This window comes from Arvicanthis niloticus, chromosome 21, assembly GCF_011762505.2.
Source record: "Arvicanthis niloticus isolate mArvNil1 chromosome 21, mArvNil1.pat.X, whole genome shotgun sequence".
Lineage (NCBI taxonomy): Eukaryota > Metazoa > Chordata > Mammalia > Rodentia > Muridae > Arvicanthis > Arvicanthis niloticus.
Window position 1 is genome coordinate 46339152 of NC_047678.1, and position 22436 is coordinate 46361587.

At 42.5% G+C, this 22436-nt stretch overlaps 1 protein-coding gene across 5 annotated transcripts in view; it reads right to left on the reverse strand.

Annotated features, from left to right (window-relative positions):
- Positions 1–22436, reverse strand: part of Lpin2 (lipin 2) — a 63998-nt gene that overhangs the window by 38996 nt on the left and 2566 nt on the right. The window contains exons 2-3 of one of the 5 annotated variants that reach the window (XM_076917417.1): positions 19881–19952; positions 11333–11466 (exon numbers count right to left, since the gene is read on the reverse strand). The exons of 1 other annotated variant lie outside the window; for it this stretch is intronic. Coding sequence is in view for 1 of the 4 variants with exons in the window: in XM_076917414.1 (XP_076773529.1) it covers positions 4874–4978 (105 nt within the window). In the remaining 3 variants the exon portion in view is untranslated. 3 more of the 5 variants (XM_076917416.1, XM_076917414.1, XM_076917418.1) reach the window with 3 other exon arrangements.

The window sequence follows — 22436 nt, forward strand, 5'->3', positions numbered from 1 at the left end:
CCATGAAAGGTGTGCACCACCAACCTTGGCTCCAAGTATTTTAAGAAATAAAGAAACTGAAATTTCATATACATTGGGGAATGTTATAGGGTGGCTGTTTCTATGTGCCTCCTACCCCCACTCCATACACTGAAGCCCTAAAGCTAAAGTGAAGATATTTGGAGATGGGCCTTTAAATGTAATCAGGTTTAGATGAGGTCATGAGAGTGAACGGAAGTGCCCATCCTCACTGGTGTCCTATAGAAAGACAAAGTTAAGAGCCAACATCCTTTACCTTACCATGTGAGGACACAGCAAGACAGCTGTGAGCCTGTGAAAGTGTCCCCAACTTATGTACACACGCGCGCGCACACACACATACACACACACAAACATACACACACACACACTTTTAGATACCAGCAGTACAGTCAACTCAAAGTCCTAAAAGTGCTGCTCACACACAGAAACCGAGTGTCTCCTCCAGTCACTGGCAACAGCCTTCCTTCCCGGGACCTGCATAGATCTAACTTAGATGGCGACAAGACAACTCAAGGCTGAGAACTTTTATCAATAAGTCCGATAGAACAGTATCTTATTTAGAAAGAAAGCTATACTTAGAGTTAAAGTAGGATTTGTTTTGGTGAAATTCTGAGTCTGATGTTTGTTTAGCTGGCTCAGCTGTATTTAAAAGCACAGTCAAGGGGAAGCAGAGCCACCTAAGCATTCTCCGGTGACTACAGGTAGCCAAGTCACACTTCTGTACAAAAGGGCAAACTAGTTTCACAGCGCGGGATCTTCAGACACTACGGCAATCAAATAATCAAGAGGTGACTCATTAAAGTGGACTCATTGCTTCTGTGGTATTTTGTCAAAAACACAAATCCCCAATCGAATTGTGAGACAAACCAAAATGAAGGACACAGCATGTCTGATCAGTATTCACTGAAATGTGAAGGCTGCATGAAAAAAGGGAAGAGTAAGAAGGTTGGAAGAAACTGACTGAGGACACATAGCAACCAGAGAGGGGGATTCTGAAACAGAAAATGTGTGTGTGTGTGTGTGTGTGTCTGTGTGTGTGTGTGTGTGTCTGTGTGTGTGTGTCTGTGTGTGTGTGTCTGTGTGTGTGTCTGTGTGTCTGTGTCTGTGTGTGTGTCTGTGTGTGTGTCTGTGTGTGTGTGTGTGTGTGTCTGTGTGTGTGTGTCTGTGTGTGTTTGTGTGTGTCTGTGTGTGTGTGTGTCTATGTGTGTGTGTCTGTGTGTCTGTGTGTGTCTGTGTGTGTGTATCTGTGTGTCTGTGTGTGTGTGTGTGTCTGTGTGTCTGTGTGTGTGTGTGTCTGTGTGTGTCTGTGTGTGTGTGTGTGTCTGTGTGTGTGTCTGTGTGTGTCTGTGTGTGTTAAAAACTAAACAAACAATCCTCAGGCTCCCTACTGCTTCAGTCTGTCTGGTACTGTGCATCTATGTGAGGGAACGTCCAGCAGGGCTTAGCAAGGCTTCCTTCCACGTCCTGCTCTCTCTGGCTCACATCAGAGGCCCTTGAGCCTCCTCCCTAGAGCCAGCATACAACCTCACTACAAGTGCAGTATTTTCCAAGTCTTCAAGTGACTGACTCCAAAATGTTATTTTATTTCAAACTGACAACCAGAGGCAAGCTTTCAGTTCCCAAAGTTGAAGGCGACACTTCCTGCTTTTTTTTCCCTGCTTCATTGTCCTCAAAGGAATTTTTTTTTTTTTTCCCAATATAGTTTCAATATAGCTCATGAGTGGATGTCAGCCTATATGGGCTATGGTACTGTGCTTTGTTAGTAGGTAAGGAATATAAAGTGACAGATGACATCTACAACCTCAGCTCTTGTACCTCTTGACCTAGATGGAGATCCACTTGTTTGTTGGTCAACCTGTGAATATAATAATACTTCTGAGATTACACAACTCTCTCTTCAGGTTTGCCCCAGGGTTCACTTTAGGTGGATTCATTTCTTTTTCTTTACCTCTATTTTGTTTTTCATTTTGAGATAGTTTTAACATATATAGCCTAGGCTGGCCTCAAACTCAACAGTCTTCTGCTTCTGCTTCTTGAGTCTAGAAGCCACCATATTTACAGATACTTACACCATCTTACATACACACTGGTTGGTAAGGTCCCTTCCAGATGGGCAGCAGCTAATGCTAAGATGGTCTCCAAAAGGTCCCCAGTAACAGATATGACTTCATCACAGAGCTGACGCTACCCTTACAAAATACCATCAGCAGGACTGATGACTTACAAAAGACATTTAGACAAGTCCTTGGGAGCATAAACAGGATTTGAGGAAGAGAGGGAAAAGTTCTACAATAAGACATCAAACAATGAAAACCAATAAAAGTTGCCCTGTTCTCAATTAGGTAAAAAAACAACATCACATGCAGAAACTATTTACTCTAGAATGTGAGCCTATAGTTTTCTTTTCCTACTGTGTGGATTTTGTAACCCAGTAGAATTACGTTACAATACATAAATGGTATAAAATGCTTTCCCAAGAAGGGCGAGATTTTAAACCTTTTAGAGAGTTGTGTCCAATTCCTTTAAGACCAAGTCAGCAGCCTGAGGTTCTATCAGAGCACGCTTCATCCAAGTATTTTAGAACACCCTCTCAGATGCAAGGATCTCTGCAGGGCGAGCAGACACCCTGTGCTACTCCTCAATTCCATGGAGCTCGGCTCAGCATGGGCACTGGTGGGGGAGGGGATGAAGCCATTAAACAGGACTCCAAACCCACTTTCCTCAACAAGTCTGGTAGTCAGGGAAACAGAGGACTTCTTGCCTTACTATCCTTCTGTCTGTCTACCTGATTCAACACGTAGAGCTCTGGTTAGTCTAAAAGCCAGGACTCTTTACTGCACACACCCATGTTCGTTCGAAAGTCAGACTCCTAGATAATTATTATAGCATACTGAGCAGATATCAAATCTAGTATGCCAGCCACTAGCCATTCAGAAAAGTCTCTCAGGGTGGGGAGGTGACTCACAGCACATCAATGATATAAGAGAAAACTGTTAACAAAATGCAGTCTAAGCAAGTGTCTTTGACTTCCCTTGAAAAACATTAGTAGCAAGACATCAAAGAAATTCTCTTGCAATGTGCAGTCTAGTTTGTATGCAGTGCTACTAAGTGGACTTTAGAAATATTCCATAGGGAAATAAGTATGTCCATATCTTTTCCTCTGACCTTTAAGACTAAGGTGCATGAATGCATATGAACATACCCTTTATATTACGATAGACTTCAAAATAAAATTGCCTCCCACAGAAGCTTATGACTTATATTTATATTCAACTAATGATGCTACCAGTAAGTGAAAAGTCTGTATGTGGATGTTGTGGCCTTTACTCTGCCTCAACGATTTGGTTGAGCTAAGTGCTCTGGTCAAGAGAGAGTGTGGGGCTGCAGGGGCAGGAGACTCGAAGAATGGAGACAAGACAGGGTGTGATCAAGTCTCTTCTATTGAAGGGAATTCTGAGGTATTTATATACACAAGCAGGAGAACACAGGTGAAAACACTTTACCACGTGCACCATACAGCTGAGGTCACTAAACAGCAAAACAAGCTATGTGGGATAAACAAGATATTTATCAGAGTGTGCTTCAGCTGTTACAGGCTTTTGACAACCAAGTCTTTCATCAGGGTATATGGTTCCAGATGGCTGCAAAGGTGATCTAGCCGCTTTCTACTAAAGTCGGCTCCCCGGCTCCCAACATGTGGACACCGGTGATCTCAGACCCAGAAGCAAATGTCAGACAGAATATGGCAAAACTTCTAAGGCAACATAAGTACTCTTACACATTTAAAATTAAAATCAATAGGTTAACAGATTTCAGAAATAATTTTGTTTTTATTTTGTTGACTAGATGCTGGTTTTCATAAAAATATGCAACCTAATTTGCTTTTACAAAAAGGTAACCAAGGTAACTAACTTAATGAGAAGATACAACAACATCAGTACTTTCTTTTGGAGTTTCAGATATCTGAATGTAGTTATTTAGCCTCTGCCTTACTTTAAAATGAGCATGTAGGCCAGCCCTAGTGGCACAGGACTGTTATCCTAACACTCAGGAGTGCTGAGGCAGGGGGATAGTAAGTTCAAGGCTAACCTATAGACAAAGCATGAGCAACACATCAAGACCCTCACACAGAACAACAGCCAATGTAATTAAATTAACAAGTATCCACACACATTGTTTTTTTAAGGTTCCATCAGCAGAATTAAATGCTATTATCTTTACATCATCTGACTTTGTTTCCTTAACAGACTTCTAGAACTCAAACTTAGAAGCCATGTTTGACGTTGTACCTTGCAGCAAGAAAAAACTAGATTAAAAAGTTCAAATGCACCCCCAACACATATTTCAGGCATATTTTTTGTTTGTTTATAGTTATAAAAGGGACAGCCTACAGTCATTCTTTTATATCACATATCCAAACAAAATGCCAGTTTCAAAATACTTGCTTAGCCTTACAAAATATTTGGCCAGGACAATAAAAACCATAAAACTTAAGTGACTTCTACCCCCTCAACTAACACAATGAGATGCAAGACCAGAGTTCAGCACATTACTTTGAAATCTAGTTGTAGACAAGTTCTCAGTTTAGAGCAAACACACTTTTTTCTAGACATAAAGTTATTAAATAATAACAAACAGAACAAGGATAGTATAAAGGCAAGGAGGGAGAGCAGGCAGCCAAATATTTTTCTTCTATGTAACATTTTAAAAATTAGAAACTTACCACAACAATACATTTTCCAAACAAGAGGCATTCACCACTTTCATTTAGAAGGTGCTGTCCCTGCTCAGTGCTACCCAGACTGAGCCTCAAGCAAAGAGAGAGAGAGAGACATGGGTGACTGGAACTCACCAGAATACCAGGAGGGGCCTTGCCACGGTAAACACTTGTAGTTTTACTCAATGAGTTTTCCTGAACCCTCCTCTCATCTTCACTGTTATCTTCTAGGTAAAACATCTTAAAACTGAAGAAACCTATCAAGCATGACTCTACAGAGGTAAAGCACCAGCAAATGGAAAGTTATTCTGTGAACAACCAAGTGCTAACTGCCGCAGAAAGGGACATGGTTAAAACTGAAAGCAAGCAGGTCTTAAAAAAAAAAAAAAGCAATGCACACACCACTTTACCAATGAGATTTGCTCAAAATACCTCAGCCCCGTCTCTCCACAGATGATAAGCAGGGGCATGGGGCAGGCTGCACCATGTGTTTACACTGATAGGTACCAAGTCCTGCCCAATCACAAGATGGTCAACTAGAGTTTCCATCACACAGAACAGGGATTGAGTTAATGATTCCTTAAGCCAATAACATCTTCATATATAGAAATAAAAACAGCTATACACAGAGGGTAAAAAAACCTGTAGTCATGTGAGGGGAAAGCTTCTCATATGCTTAGACCTCATCACTGTGTTCCTATAGTCTAACTACTAAATATTTTTACTTCATTATATACTAGCACTTCTCACAAATCTGGGAGATAGCCTGGCTCAGCACTCTATAAGTGACAAAACTGGATTAGTTCACGAGTGTGACAAAGCAACATTTAGTTCTTGGTGTTTACTTGCCAGCTCTCAGAATGTCTACACAGTAACCTCAAACTTTTCTAGAACCCTAAAATACATAATAGACATAGGTGAGACACACATATATACTTGATTTTTAAATTAAAACATTTTATCTAAGTCATCCAAATCATTTTCTAAGACTCTGGAGTTTATTACAAATGGCCTCCAGCCATATATGCCTATTAAATCTGCAAGCAGGCTAGTACTAAGTGCTCTTAATAAGATGAGTGAAAACTGCCACTTGATTTGGAAAGTTTAGTATGAAAAAAAGAAAGTGAAGAAATTGTGATGTATATGTGTGTTGAAATGATAGCCTATATTCTGAATTAAATATATTAATTGATTTTTGTGGATTTTTTCTACATCTTGTGTGTCAAAGTATGGTACAGGTGCCCATGCTTAGATGTGCACACGTTCAAAGGACAGAGTAAGTTTGGTCTCCTGCTGTATTACTCTGCTCTTCCTTATTTCTTTGAGACAGGGTCTCTCGCTGAGCCTAGAGCTTGTGTGACAGCCAATTATATTCAAGTCACTTTCCCAGCTGCTGTCAGAGACATTAACAAAGCAACCACATGCACTTGCCACTTAGTTACACATCACATATACAAGTCTCTACCTTCACTGGGGAACTAAGAGTTCTGGCGGCTGAAATGCTAGCCATGGACAAAAATTCTAGTCTCTTCCTCCATGATCTGCAGTAGCAGCAGGCCCCTGGCATCAGATAGGAGTCATAAAACTTCACTCTGAGACGAGGGAGACATGAGAGAAGAATGTGAGAAAAACAAAGAGGGGATTAAGGAGAGATGACCTAAGATGAGAAGTCAGAGGTAGAGGAAATAAAATGTGGGTAAGAAAACATATAAAGAGAAGTCAGAAAAGGCAGAGCTAAGCAGGAGGGTGGACGGACACGGAAAGAGAAGGAGCATCTATTTTAAATGTGAGGAAGCTAAGGCCCAGAAAGACATCAAGCAGCTAACTAGAGGTCACACACTGAAGGCGACACTTTCTGTGGTTTGTTTGTTTCATTTGCCGAGTTGAGACCCAGAGAGAATGTACTAGGGGAGGGGAAGCAGTGGACAGACTCAGAGGCGAAGGCTCAACAAGTGAAGAGTGTGGAAACTCCGCAGAGCAGTGAGAGCTGTAACCAACTCCACGGGCAAGGTTCACTCCTAAAGCCTCTTACACAACACACTAGCCACTGGGCTTCCTGCCCACCTCAGAATTATGTCACTGTTTTGAAGAATAACTCACAAAATGTCCTGCCTGCACAGGGGCATGTACCTTGAACCCATCAGAGTTTAGCTTATGTATGTGAACACCTAGGTCGCCACCTACGACTCCTCCGAAGGCCGCTTCCTGTCCATCCTGTCTGTCCAACACACGGTAAAAATCACAGGCAACCATTTCCAATCAGCCCCATAATTTTCAAAGAAAAGAAGCAACCTCTTCTGTCCAGGTTAAGGATAAAAATAAATCCTGAGGACTTTGGAGGCAGCACAGTTTAGAAGGAGCACGTACCTAGCCTTCAGGAAGCCCTGGGTTCAGTCCCTAGCAAGCAGTCAAATAAAGCAGTTTGACAGTGCATGTCTGTAGTCTCCATACTCAGTCAGAAAGTCCAACATCACTCTCAAGTACTTGGGAGTTAGCAAAGCCCGCCTGGGTTAAATGAGGCTTTTTGTTTGTTTTGTTTTATTTTTTATACAAATGGTTGAATCCTGAGAAAAATCTTTTTACTTTTGCATAGTATTTTTTTTTTTTAAAAAAAACTATCTGGCCACCTTGACCATCAGGAGCACATCTCCCTATTTTGCCTGGGCTGGACTCAAGCAATACTACCATCTCAGCCTCCTAAGTCTTGAGACTATAGGGAAATGCCACTATGTTGACTCTTTTGTGACTTTGAAAAGTAGGGGTCAGAATGTATGCCCCCAACCCCAGCACTCAAGAGGCTGATTCAGGAGTGAGGAGAACCTGGGCTACACAGCAAGTTCAAGATAGCCTGTGCTATAAAATAAGACTGGTGATGGAAAGGAAAGGAGGAACAGGAAGACTCTAAGATTCAAGTTTGCATCTAGCTTCAAGAAACAAAATTGAAATGATGTCCAGAGACTCAGACCCCACCAGTGCTGCTTCTTCATTATCAAGGACACGGGACGACTAGGTATGGGGCTTTTCCTCGGTTTTTTTCTCTTCCTTTCTTTTTCCTCTTTTCTCTTAAAAACTTTTTATTGATTTTTTTTTTTTTTTGCTTATTTTATATCACGCACCCCAATCCCACTCATCTCCCTGTCTCTTTGTATCTGCCCTCTGCCCTTGCAACCTGCCCACAAAAAAGAAACAAAAAGCAAACAAACAACCCATCTTGCCCTGGAGATGCAGTGTGTCACAGCGTTTTGCTCAAACAGCTTTACTTGCAACTGTTCACTGAAATGAATCATGGTCAGGCTTGGGGCCTCTGGCTTCTGCTACACTAACAATACTGAATCCTCACCCAGACTCCTCTTGGATACAGTTGTTGTCCTGTTTCATGGAGACCCTGCAGCAGCTCTGGACCTGCAGGACTGGCCCTTGGGCTAGATGTAGGGGTGGGCCAGCTCACAGCCCTGGGTCTGGGCCTGGGTGGCATGTGAGCTGGTCAGCACATCGGCTCTCTTGAACCCACACTACTAGTGCTAGCTCTCCAGCACTGTCCCAGCCAGTTCACCCACTTGCTGCAGTTGGAGCTAGCTCCCCGTTCTCATGTTCTTGGGTCCTGCTCACTTGCAACTCCATCACCAGGGTCAGCTCCCTGTGCTGCACAGGGGAGGTGCAGGGCCTGCTCTCCTGCTGCCATAGGGGGTGAGGAGTAGAGAAGAGAGCATCTCTCCTGCACCCACAGCACCTCACAGCAGAGGAGTGTTGGGGCCAGCTCTCTGGTGCTCCAGAGCCTTGGAGCTGGCTCATCCTTGGCCCTGCTACCAGGCCCAGCTCTACTTGTGCTGGCCAGTTCTACATGGGGGGGGGGGGGGGGGGGGGGGGGGGGGAAGGGCTCTCTCCAGAGTGCTGCAGCTGGTGAGGGGCATGGCCAGCTCTCTCAAGTGATGTAGCCAGTGAGGGGTGGGCCAACCCTGGGCAGCCATTGGACATCTACATGGTCCCAGGGCAGCCCAGACAAGAGCTTTCACATGGCCTTTGGTGGTAACATGGGGCACAGATATTGACACAGACCCCTGTTGCTGCATGGGAACAGACACAGACAAGACCCTCAGAGGCAGCACAGGCTGGACTTCACCATGGCCTTAAGTGACAGTGTAAGCTACTCACATCAGGCTGTTCCCTACCACCCCGAGTCTTCAGTTCTGCCTCTCTTTCTGCTTCTGTCTCCCACCTCTCTACCACATACTTGTACATTACAGTGACACCTGTTGTGGGTGGACCTATGAGTGCCTTCAGCATGCCAGCTCTCCAGGGAACCAGGCAGATTTCTCCAGGATCCAGTTTAATAGCTAATACTGTATAATTCTGTGTTCAGCACACAAACTTGGCAAATAATAAGTACACTGAGAATGCATCAATCACTCAGTATTTCTACTCAGACCATCAATGGATTTTCAATTTGGATTATTGGTTGAAGTCCTTGGGTGAGCTAAGCCACAGGAGTAGATTTTCCGTTTAAAGCAAAAGAACATGGGGTCCTGTGATCCCCACATGGGATGATGCTCCTTTGGGGCAGACCGACACCACACAGCAGTTAGAGTTGCTGGTGAACTGGACTCTCAGGTTGAAAAGTCAAATCTCTTAGTCCTTCGTATGTACTCATCTCTGATCCTTAGAATTTGGATAAAGATATATCTGCTTACTCCTTTCCCTCACAGATTACAAAATAAGAGATTCAACAAGATGCCAGAGGAGCTGGAATAATGGGTCAGTGGCTAAGAGCTAAGAGCTCTTCAGAGAGCCAGACTTGGTTTCTAACACCCACATGGCAGCTCACAAATGCAGCAGCTTCAGTTCTGGGAAGATCTGATGCCCTCTTCTGGCCTCTCCTGCTAAAACATCTTTGCAAATGACATGAATGAACATGAATAAAATGTGCAGACAGTGCTCTTTTTAAAACCGAAAGCATATTTTATATCAACGGGCATTATGAAAAGACAACCTAGGAATATAAGAAAATATTTATAAATCATCTTTGTTGAGCGTTTAATATCCAGAATATATAAAGAATTACAAGTCATCAAAAGGACAATTAATTTATGGCTCAGCAAGTTAGGAAGCTTGTAGTGCAAAACTAACAACTAGAGTTTGATTCCCAGAACCAAACAGAAGTAAAAAGAACTAACTCCACAAAGTTGTCCTCTGACCTGCATGCATGAATGTCCTCCCCTGAAAAAAACTAAAGGAAATAAGAAGGTATACCAACAGCCAATAAGGAGATGAGACGATTCATCAGTGAAATACAAGTCAAACCACAGTGACCTATCATGTCACTGCCCACTACAACTACCATAACTTTTTGAGTGACAAGTACCAGCAGGGTAGAAAAATTCTATGCACTCTTAATGGAATGAAAAATGGTGACGCCATTGTGGAAATAGCATGGCAGTTCTTCAGAAAGCTAAACAGTGAATGATTATCAAACCCTGCCGTTCCATATCAGGCATATACACAAAAGACTGAAGAGACACGCAAACAGATCCTTGTGTAAGTACAATTGTTCATGGAAGCTTTGCTCATAATACAGAATGAGTTGGCTGGAAAACCCACAACGCTCCATTAGTAGATGGAGGGAAATGTAGAATATATAAAAAGATGTATATTCTTTAGCTATAAAAACAAATGAGGTTCTGATATATGCTGCAAATATAGCCAGCCCCTGAAGCATGCTGAAAAAAAAAACACAAAAAACAAGGCAGACATAAAAGGGCACTGTATGATTTCAGTAAAAACAAAAACAAAACAAAAACTAGAAAAGGCACATTAATAAGTCAAGACTATAGCTGGGTGTAGATACACAGGTCTGCAGTCCTGGAGAGCCAGGTGCTGAGAACTAGCCCGGGCACCAAAGGGAAATGAAAGGTCAGTACAGACTACATTAGGACAGGGGACTAAGGAGCTACTGCTTAACTGAGCTTCTGTTGGGTCAGGGAAATGTTTTAGAAACTTAAGCAAAGCTGAAAAAAAAAAAAAAAAAAAAAAAGGCTGCAAAGCATCTTTCATGTAATCACCACCACTAAAGTTCACACTTGAGGCAGGGAGGACGGCAAGTGCAAACGATAACTGAACGTCAAGCAACATCACGGAGCCTGCCGGCTCATCTTGAGCTAAAGCTGAGACCCAGGAGGGAAAGGCTCTAGTGACGAGTTAATATGACCCAGAATTGAGATCAATCACGGACAAGGCACAGTGGAGTACACCTATAATCCCAGCACTGGGCTGAGGTCAGATACAAGGTGAAGCCAAATGAGACTTTGTTTCAAAACAAAAACACTATCTTAGTTCTTGGCTATATTTTCTCTTAGTTACTTCTATTGCTGTGAAAAGATATCATGAGCAACTTATTTTTAACTTATTTTTTAAAAAGTATTTAATTGTAAGCCTGCTTGCAGTTTCAGGTGAGTCCATACCATCATGGTGGGAAGGGTGGAGGCAGGCAGGTAGGGTGGGTGCTGGAGCACAGGCTGAGAGCTTACATCTGATCCACAAGGACAAAGTAAATAAAGAGAAACTGGGAATTGCATGAGCTTTTGAAATCCCAAAACTCACCTCAAGTGACACATCTCCTCCAAAAAGGTTACCACCTTTTCTAATCCTTCCCAAACAGTTCCAGGAACTACGGACCAAGCATTCAAATACATGAGCCTATGGGAGGCCACTGTCATCAAACCACCACACACAACCTGTCTCCAAACAACAAAAAGAATGTATTAGTTCTTGACTGGAAGTATCATCCTCATGGTTCTGCATAGCGGCATACCCCAGTAATCCCAGCACTCAGGAGGCTGTGCAAGGCCAACCTGAGTCTCAAAGAAAGTATCACCTATATCCTACACAATTGCCATTGTATTAGGCCATTTGAACCAGTCACTGAATCCATTAGCCTTAAGGTTCCTTGCTTACAAAATGAACTTCTGGGTAATTGCTATGCATCCTTTCAAGCTTAAAAATATATATAAAAAAATTGACACTGTAAAAAACCCAAGTTTCCTAACCATTAAACCTCACTGAGCAGAAAACATCTGAGCACTTCCTACAGCTAAACATTTACTAGCATCACGGTGCGTCCACAGTACAACCTTTGCTTTGTACTTAAACACAATTTCTTCCTCTAGTCAAAACACACTGGCCAGGTGTGGTGGTCCAGCACCAGGCAGGCAGCAACAGGTAGATCTCTGTGAGTTCTAGGTCAGCCTGGTCTACAGAGTGAGTTCCAAGACAGCCAGAACTACATAGCAAAACCATGTCTCAAAAACCAAAACGCAGAAAATGATACACTATACCATACAAATCCACTTTGGATACCAAATTTGTAAACTAGGCTTTAAAAAAAGTGTGTGTATGTGTGTGTGTGTGTGTGTGTGTGTGTGTGTGTGTGTGTGTGTGTGAGAGAGAGAGAGAGAGAGAGAGAGAGAGAGCCAGATATGGGTGCCTGTAAAGGCCAGAAGAGGTCATTAGATCCATGTGGAGCTAGAGTTACAGGTAGCTGTGAACTCTCACCCCTACCCCACTACGGAAATCAACCTCTGTCCTCTGGAAGAGCAATTACACACTGCAGCCCTTAGACCAGGCTTCTAAGAATCTATTAGGTAGCCTAGGAGACTAGAGTTAAATGGTAGTTTATACCAATCCCATTTTTCAAAGTCTAACCAAGCGCTAGAACATACCTTCTCTCCCGTGTGCTAGCTGACATGCAGCATTATGTGTATACTCACACAACTACAATGTCGTGTGGCCAAAACTTTCCTAGGGCCCCTCTTCGACTTCTACACAGATTCTAAGGATGGATGGGGGTATGTGTGCTACCTGTGCACTCGCACAGTCACGTGTGTAATTATGGAGGTCGGAGGACTGTGTGCTACCTGTGCACTCGCACAGTCACGTGTGTAATTATGGAGGTCGGAGGACTGTGTGCTACCTGTGCACTCGCACAGTCATGTGTGTAATTATGGAGGTCGGAGGACTGTGTGCTACCTGTGCACTCGCACAGTCATGTGTGTAATTATGGAGGTCGGAGGACTGTGTGCTACCTGTGCACTCGCACAGTCATGTGTGTAATTATGGAGGTCGGAGGACAATCTTTGGTCCCTGCCTTCCACCTTGTTTGTCACAGAGTCTCTGTTGTCAGCGGCTACGTGGACCAGTTAATGGGGACAGGAGCAATTCTCCTGTCTCTGACTCCCATGTTGCCATAGAAGCACTGGATTCAGACAATTGCTAATGTGTCTAACTGTACGTGGGGTCTAGAGATTCAAACTCAGGTGCTGCTATGCTTGCAGAATAAACATTTTTCTCACTGAGTCACTGCCCCAGCCCAAGAACTTCTGATTCTAAGTTAACTACTATTTGTGAAACAAGAACATGCAGGTATAGAAAATTTTTCAATTATTCCTCAAAGTAGTTAAAATATGCTTTATCAGTTTCTAAAGGATCAAAATGTATAAAATAAATCTATGTATGCATAGAAAGGAGATTTGTTACAATGGCTTACAGGTTGTGCTCCAGGTAATACAACAAAGGCTATTTACCAACAAAAGGTCTAAGAATCCAGTAGCTGCTCAGTCCACAAGGCTGGATGTCTCAGCTGGTCTTTAGTATATGCCAGAATTTCAGAGAAGCAGGCTCTAATGCCATTGAAGGCAGGTAGAAAGAGCAAGCTTCCTTCTTCCAAGTCCTTTATAGAGACTGCCAGCAGAAGGTGTGGCCCAGATTAAAAGTGGATGTTCTCACCTCCAAAGGTCTGGATTATAGATAGGTCTTCCTACCTAAGATGATCAAGATTAAAAGTGGGTCTGACCACTTCAGATGAGTTCATTAAGAAAAAACATCCCTCACTGCTACACCCAACTGCTTGGGTTTTAGTTAATTCCAGATGTAGTCAAGGTTGTCAGCCAAGAATAGTCACCACATGTGCTCAGTCTGGCTTTACATATATATATATATATATATATATATATATATATATATACACACACACACATATGCACAGGATGTACACACATGCAAACCTATCCCTTAAAGATGTGGATATGGAAATATAATATTCACTAACCAATTATTTCCTCTCACAGGCCAGGAACCAAGCCATTGCCTCTAACTCTGCTCCCCATACTTGAGAAGGGACTGTAACATTAGAACATCCGAAACATAAAGCTGGCTTTTTCTCTTTGCAGACTTCTAAGTTTTTAAACATAGAATCAATTTGCTCAAGAGAATTGGCGGTTAGCATCAGTGAGATTGCCTCATGTGGTGTCCTGCAGGTCCTGAGCAGCACAAAGAAACAGCTGGAGAACAGCAGAGCAATGGGGGTGGGGTTGGTGGGGGTGAGTGGCCAGGTCACAGGAATGCTGATTGGCTTTCTAACTTTTAATATATTTTTAAGTCTGGGTTTTCCAGTCTTAGCATACTTCACTTGGGGTCAGATAATTCTTTGGGAATAAAAAGACATTCAGCATCCCTGGCCTCCAGCCACTAGATGTCAGCAGTACCCTCTCCTAAACTGTAACAAAAACAAAAAAAACCAAAAAATTCTGATTACTTTTTAGTCTTCTAGCAGCAAACCTGCCGCTAGGTGGTAATCAGCATCATTCTTCATTTGTGTATTTAATTAGTTCTGTTTGTTTTGATGGTTGATTAGGTCTGAGACAGGCTTTCATGTTTCAGCCTTGACAGAATTCACTAGGTAGCCTACGAAGGCTGGCCTCAAACTCATGACATTCTTTCTATCCAGTGCTGGGTTTACAGCTGTATGCCCTCATGTGCAACACAAGAACCACCAAGTTACATGAATGGTATTTACCTTATTTATAACTGATCTGCTAGGGCTTAGAAATGTTGGCAGTAGGCCAGCAGGGAGGTAAGACGGGGCTAAGGTCATGGCTCTCTCACTTGCTATGGATCTGCAACACATAACCCATCTTAGTTTCAGCTTGGCCTGAGCTTCATTAGGGCACCTCTGTAGAACCATGGGGCAGGAACACCTTTCAGGTAGGACTGTAGTCAGGACTCCATGAGGTGGCACCCAGAAACTACTAGAAGACAAAGAACTAACCCATACACAGTCTGTGCTTAACTGTAACTGTAGGGTAGGGTCCCTGCAATGCAGGAGCTCACTATTTAGAGAGGGACACAGGAAAACACACAAATGACTTCATCTAAATTCTCACTGCCATCAACAGTTCTTCGAGTCTTTTTAGCTTTGCAAATCATTTTTCCCTTTCTAATGAGCTCAACCAACTGAATCCCACTCTTCAGTTCATTGTTCACAGTTCAGCTACAAACAGGCAGGACTGAAATGGGTCTGAAGAGCCTACAGCTTATGAACCAGCTGTGCAGGTGAAGCTAACACCCTGAGCTCTCCCAGGCCTGTGCTCAGGCAGGTGGGAGCACCTCCTCACCACGTTCTTCTCTAATTACACTCACTTCTCTGCACAATCTATCTAACATGAAAGCTCTGTGTGAGTCACCTCTCAAGGCCCAGATAAATCAACATATCATCACCTAGCACATTATCAGTTCCTCTTTCTTATGAATTCTTTCTTATTTATTTTTATTATTTTTAACAGGTACTTGTGGAGGCCAGAGGCACTGAATTCCTCTCCAGCTGGAGTTACAGGCACCTGTAAACCATCTGTCATGAATATACTAGGAACCCAACGTGGCTCTGAAAGGGGCAGGGAACACGAGCCATCTAACTCCTAAAGGGGTTCTTTCAATAGTCACAATACTCATAAACCAAAAAATTAGTTCATTTCTCTTATATGTATGATTCATCATCAGATATTACAATGAATAACTTGTTAAACTATTTGTAAAACCTTAATCTACCTTGAAGGGTGAAAAATACTCTACACCTCTAATGTTAAAAGAATAATTTACTGGGAGAGGTGTTTTCCAGTATGACAGAAAAATTGAAATGTATATATTGCTGATAGCATGAGCAAAGGACGGGCTAAATGTGTCACTCTGGAGCGTGCTTGCCTGACATTGCCAAGGCACTAGGTTACACGCACACCGGTCTTTGTATCTTTGGTTGTGTTCTTAATCATCCTCCTTCATAGCTACATTTTCGTTAGTAGAACCAACAGTTTCCTTACACTACATATATAATAAAGGGTAATACTAAAAACTACTAAAACTATAAGTAATTTGGTATATAGATGAGGCTTACATTAATAATGTCACATGTCATCTGTAATGGGCTACTAATACTCCATTTTCAATAGGCAGAGAAGATGCAGAAAGTACTGATACTGCCTCATACCCTAGGGCAGCATTTCCCTACACACATATTTATCCCCAAAAGAACAATGCCCCTACACCAAGTATTACTTGGTTCTCCCAAAGACCTTCTTTGTACCCCCATTAAATCTCTGTACCTGCTATTAACGCCAAAGCTAATTGCCAACTTCTGCATAGCAGATGTCCGTGGCAACACTTCATGCCTATGTACATTTCACTTTTGGAGGCTTGTATTTCTCTAAACCTAACTTAAACGCAAAGGAACACTAGTGATGTCAAAACTACAGCAGTCCCCTTTGAGACAGCATCATAATGCCTACCCACAGAGCAGTCATCCCACAGTGTGCCATGATGAAATCTAGATGTTTGGAGCTCTAGACACGGCATCATCATCATTTAATGACCACTGTAGGGAGAAGAGGATCTTCCATGATAGTTGGAAACACCATAATTTTTTTAAAGCACAAATAAGCATCGAGTCACCCCTTTGCTTTGTTGATAGCAATCCCTGATACACTTTCACTTCTTTTTCCAAATATCTCCGACTTCTTCTGCCTTTGGATCTCAAAACATATCCCCTAGCTTCCAAGAGAAAGTCTGCTACCCTACTCAGACGGAGCTGCAAGAACAAGCTGTCAAAGGTAGGTTCACACACTGGGTGACTGCAACAGGGAGCAGCAGGACCAAGAGCAACCAAGTCATGAAGCACCAGGGTGGAGGATGGAAAGCTTCACTTCCTGACTGGTTCTACATATTCTGTTTAGGATCAAGCAGTGATCCTGGCTAAAAGAAAAGAAAAGTAAATGCCTCAAAGGTAACAATTCCAAATCAGCAGGAAAATGAGCAAAGAATCGGGACAGGGACCCGACAGAGGAGAGATGACTGATATTCAGGACTGGACGCTGACAGTCAGGTAATGTGAGCCTGGAGTCATGACTGATGTTCAGAAATGAAAGTCAGCACACTACTGTTCATTACAAAGAAAACAAAATGTGTAGGAAAAAGTAAAATCACTGCACATGCTTAATTCTGAACACATTTAGCTATGAAACACAAGCAGTGAAAGTTGCTTATACTAGTTAAATATTAGATAAATATTAGTTACACTGAGAAGTTATCCCAGGCAAATTAATCACTTTTCCACAGTCCACAGCCCCCAACCAGGGAACTTCGAAGTCCACTTTCAGGTTGTGTCTTCCCACATCAGTTAAAGTAATCCAGACAACCACACAGCTGCGCCCACAGGCCAAACCAATACACACAACCCTTCACTGAGGTGTTCTTCCCAGGTTAATTCCTGGGCTGTATCAACTTGACAATTAAGACTGTCACACAGTATTACCAGTATTTTTCCATGCACAGGATAGATTATTTCAAATGCTTCACAATTTTTATTAACACAAATTAGAGTTTACACAAAAGTATTCATTCCTAACTTCATCAACTCTCAGCAACAAGACTGCTCATATTGTCACAAAGAAGGTAAGAGTCAGGAAGAAAATCTATGCAAGCACACAAAAAGGTTTCATTGAAATTTATTTTTAAAAATCCTTGAACTAAGCATGTGCACACTAAAAATATAAATACAGGAGCTCTCTCCAAGACGCTTGGTCGGCTCTCATTTTCCGTTATCTAAGCTGAAGCCCACTCCTAGCCCTCAATGCCTCAGTTTAGAAAACGCTGCTTTACATGTAAGATGGCTAATTTACTTCCCCAATAGCACTACAAGTTACTTTCAGGTTTCCCTTTGCCCTGTGACTCGCCCTCAGCTCAAAGCCTGGCTCCTGACTTCCAGGTAGGTATGCTTTAACACACACCCTCATCTAACATCAGACATAGCCATGCAGACAGGCATGCAGGTCTCCAACAAGAGACAACCCAGTCAACCACGTACAAAAAGTATCATGAGAAATATATGCTAATACATTTTAAGTGTATTTGTGGTCCTAAATATATGTCTTTTAATGAAAGATTCCTAGCCATTCATTTATTCTATTACATAAAGTAAAAGGTCCCATCACAGGGACCTTATCTGCACATGTAGGTACTGAGTGAGTCAACTGACACTGTGAGGAAAGCCCTGAAGGACAAACATGATCCGTCTGCTGTACTGAGGTCTCAGCTGGGTACTGATGTGATGGAAGCCAGACTCTGAACCCAGACAGTGACAGGTCCTCCTGCATCCAATGCAGACAGTCAATGCTCCCCTTCAGCACTATACTGAGGGGATCTGGTGTATGCTCTCATGTCACAACAGTCAAAATTACTGAAGGAAATCCTTCAAGGCAGCAGCACAGTGGCTACTGACAAACAAGCATGTTATCAAACAGTCCAACAACCATTTTTCCTCCTTCCCAAGACTGACACAGAACCACCTTCCATATCTGAAAAAGTCTTTAACTATTTCTTCTGACCCAGTCTCAGCCTAGTGATAGGTATGCAGGGAACATCAGGTGGACAATGCCCAACTCATCCCAGAACAGGCACCTGACAGGCAACGGTGAGCTCTTCAATGCCATTATTTTCCCAGATACTTTTCTCTCCCTGCTTCAATTGGCCTTGTACATATAAATGCTTCAGAGAAACCCAAGGCTCCACAGCAGGTGCACTCTATTACCAGTTTATAAATGCTGGCATTAAGAATAGTTTCTTTATTCTATCAAATGCAAGTAAAAACAGATTCCTATAGTTGATTTACGGATGTCAAGTAAATGCATATAAACTGTAAATCCTTGGGCAGGAAGGCCTAAGGGGCAAGGGAGGGTGGCTATTGGCCATGGGGAATTGTCTGGCCTTCCCTTCATCTCTTAGCTTCAGAATTCTCACATAGAAAACAGGGCCATTATCTCTACCTAGCAGTATTATTGTGACTCTTACGACATAGTGTAAATCTCTCAGCACATGCTTGCTCAAAGAAGGTGTCAATCAAGTGACCATAGTAGCAATAACAAGCTTTTATAAAGCTGAGACACATCCTTAGGTGAGTCCAGTAGGCATCACACCACATGATAGACTAAGCTGAGTGCATAGACCATACTGAAGCCTCAGATTCTGAAGGTTGACCTTTCACATCACGCTGGTTAGGTAGGCTACTTTACTAGGCAAACCATGAGCCATTAGAAAGCCTTACAACTGAAAATCAACCTTTCTATTAGGCATTTGTCCAGGACACTTTGTAAATCACAGTTTCTCTTTTTTAAGTCATTCTTTACATTTAATTGACTGCTACAGCTGTCAGATTGGTGCTTCTTACCCACCAAAAACAATAGGAAGGCAGTTTAAGGAAATTTAGTATGTGGACAGATGTTTTGGTATGTTTAAAGAGGAAAATAAGGACAAGTACATCACTTTAAAAAGGGTTTTTCCACAGATGCCTCATGAAACCCAGACATTCCTGACTTAAAGTCTCTCCTCAGAGAAGCACTTCCTTTCCTAAAGACCACAAGTTTACAGACTCAACCACTGGGGACAATATCACAGCACAATCCAAGCAACACCAATCCAAGCTTTGAATTCATATTAACTACAGACATAGTGGGTAACAGTTCCAAACACCACATAACCAAATCATCAGATAACACTGTTCTATTTCAGTCCTAACCAATGAGCTTTCTGTTTAAAATTTAGTAATTTTTTATTTAAATTTTTTTAGTCAGGCATGGTAAAGCCCTTGGGGGTGAAGTAGGAAGGCCAGGGGCCCAATGTCTTCAAAAAAGAAGCCACTGTACTATACAGATTTAAAAATAGGTGTTTAAATAAAAATTCTTGTGTCACCTATCCCTTCCATTACATTTCAGAATATGAAAGCAAAAGTTCAACCAGCAACTAAAGAAGTTACTTGATACCGTATACCTACCTTCTCTTCCTGGACCAATCTTGGCACTTCTGGAGGATGTTTTTCCTGCCTGTACTTCCTCCTCCTCTTTATCTGATAAAAGAATGATGTAACCATGAAGATCAAATCTAGAATCTTCTCATTGAAATACTTGTTTCTCATCATGTTTCCTAAACTTTACAACTCTGATCTCATTAAGCCCCACTAAATGCTACTTAAATTTCAACTATTAACTCTAAAACTAATGAGAAAACACTCCAAACCTTAAAGCACACCCCAAGGCAATGAGCTCACAGGTCTCCGCAGGGCCTCTGTCCCCACTAGCACTCCCGTGCACATCTGCTCTGAGGTCTCCTCTCCCCACAGAAGAAGCATGAGCAGTTGACAGATCCTACCTCGCTACAACTATTCCACAGGTGTCAGCCCAACTTGCCACCAATCCTCAAGTCCTACTTTCTCACTAGACTTCCCTGCATCCCCAAGGACTAACTTTCCCCAGGACTTGAATTCAAGGTTACATCTCCCTTCAGTTCATCACCTACACTAAAGAAAAATCAAAGGGGCTCTGCCTACATAGAACGTCAGAAAGTTTAAGAAAACTAAGTTATTCACCCTGATAATTACTAACAAGGACTCCAAAGCTGATTCCAGAGAAATCCCCAAGCAGCACAGGACACAAAGTAGCATGTTGCCACTTGTGAGGGGGTTGATGCCTAAGGCAGAAGTTAATCAAGATGCAGGGAGGTGGGGGTATTATTGTCTGAGGAGAAAAAAGCCAAAAACTCGGAGAACAAGGATGAAAACTAAGAATGGATCACTGCATATTCTAGAGCAGGAGAGACAAGAGTTGAAGACAACTTAGGGTTTATAAACCAACACTTAACATTTCATATTTCTGGCTGATAAAATGAAGAGTTGAGACAATGCATACACGACTCAGGAATACATGGAGGGAATACAAGAAGCAACTGAAGATATGAAACGAGATAGTCAAGTGGCATTTAATTTAGTGTTCAGTTACAGCTAAAAAAGTTAATAGAGGCTGGGCGGTGGTGGTGCACGCCTTTAATCCCAGCACTTGGGAGGCAGAGGCAGGCGGATTTCTGAGTTCGAGGCCAGCCTGGTCTACAGAGTGAGTTCCAGGACAGCCAGGACTACACAGAGAAACCCTGTCTCGAAAAACCAAAAAAAAAAAAAAAAAAAAAAAAAAGTTAATAGAGAAGTGAGAGCCCTCTGAGAAACTGGATAAAGGCTGGGTGAGACAGCAATCCACTGCTGCCACCCCCCACTAGGTCTGCTCTTCTGGAAGCTGCTGTCTATACACCAAAGATACAAAACTTACACTGGACAGCAGCTCCTATTCAAAGTGTGTGTCGCTACATGTAAGGAAAAGCAACCAATTACAAATTCTAAGCTCCAAGAGTAAGAAAAAGTGCTGTCCTGTAACAGCTTTTGAAAAGCTCAGGTTCCCAGAGAGGCTTTCCCCACCACACCACCTTCCTCAACCGTGACCCTAATAATTCGGAAGAATTCTCAAACTATCATCAGACACCTGGCCTTGGTTTGCACGGAGGTGAGGTGGAGGTGACCGTTTTTGACACAATATACAAGTTAGGGTTCTACCTTCTTTTCTTATTTCATCACTAACAGCTATCTAAATTTACCAGTTTAAAAAAAAAAAATCACTGAATGTTAATATCCAGAGGCTTTCGGGGCAAAGGACTCTCAAGCCTGTGAGAGGTCTCAGCAGCACTTGCCAGCAAGCCTGGCAACCTGAGGTTGAGTCCTGGAACCCACGTGGAGGACGAACACTGGCTCCAGAAGTACACACATACAGGTTCACAAATCAGTAAATGTAACAAGACTCAACTGCAGTCAGTGAATCAAACTACAAGTGTTCACGCTGTTCTAAGTCACATCCCAGGGCACAGATCTTAAAACGCAGCAAAGTCTCCTAACACATTCTTGGGTTTTGTTTTGTTGTTTGTTTGGTTTTATTTTCACTTGGTTTTGAGATAAGTCTCACTCTGTACCCCAGGTTAGCTAATCATGGAACTGGTGAGCTCCTTCTGCCTCTGGATTCCAAAGTGCTGGGATTACAACTGGGGCAACCTCTCTTCTTCCTTCCTCTTATCTCCTTCCAGAATGTAACAACAGTAGGAGATCATCAACTCAAGCTTCCTGCCATAAACAACAGGGGGAGGTGAGAAAGAACTAGAATGGACAGGGTGGTAGTAGTGTGGCCATCCCACCATACGGGTTGCTACTGATAGTTAGAGATCCCTACTGATTTCATGTGGCCCAGAGAATGAGTGATGTTTCCTCATATATTCATTCTAAAAAATATAGGACCAAAAAATGTGAAGTGTTTCATTATTAAATACACTGCTGTGGCTGAAGAGATCAATCACTTGCTAAAAAACTTTGCTGTACAACCATGAAGACCTGGGTTCAAATTCCAGCACCACTAGTTTCTCACATGCCCTTTACCCTAGGACTGGGCAGCTGGAGTCAGATTTGCAGGCTTAGCAGAGTAACTAAGTATATGACCTCTAGGTTCAGGAAGAGACCTGTCCC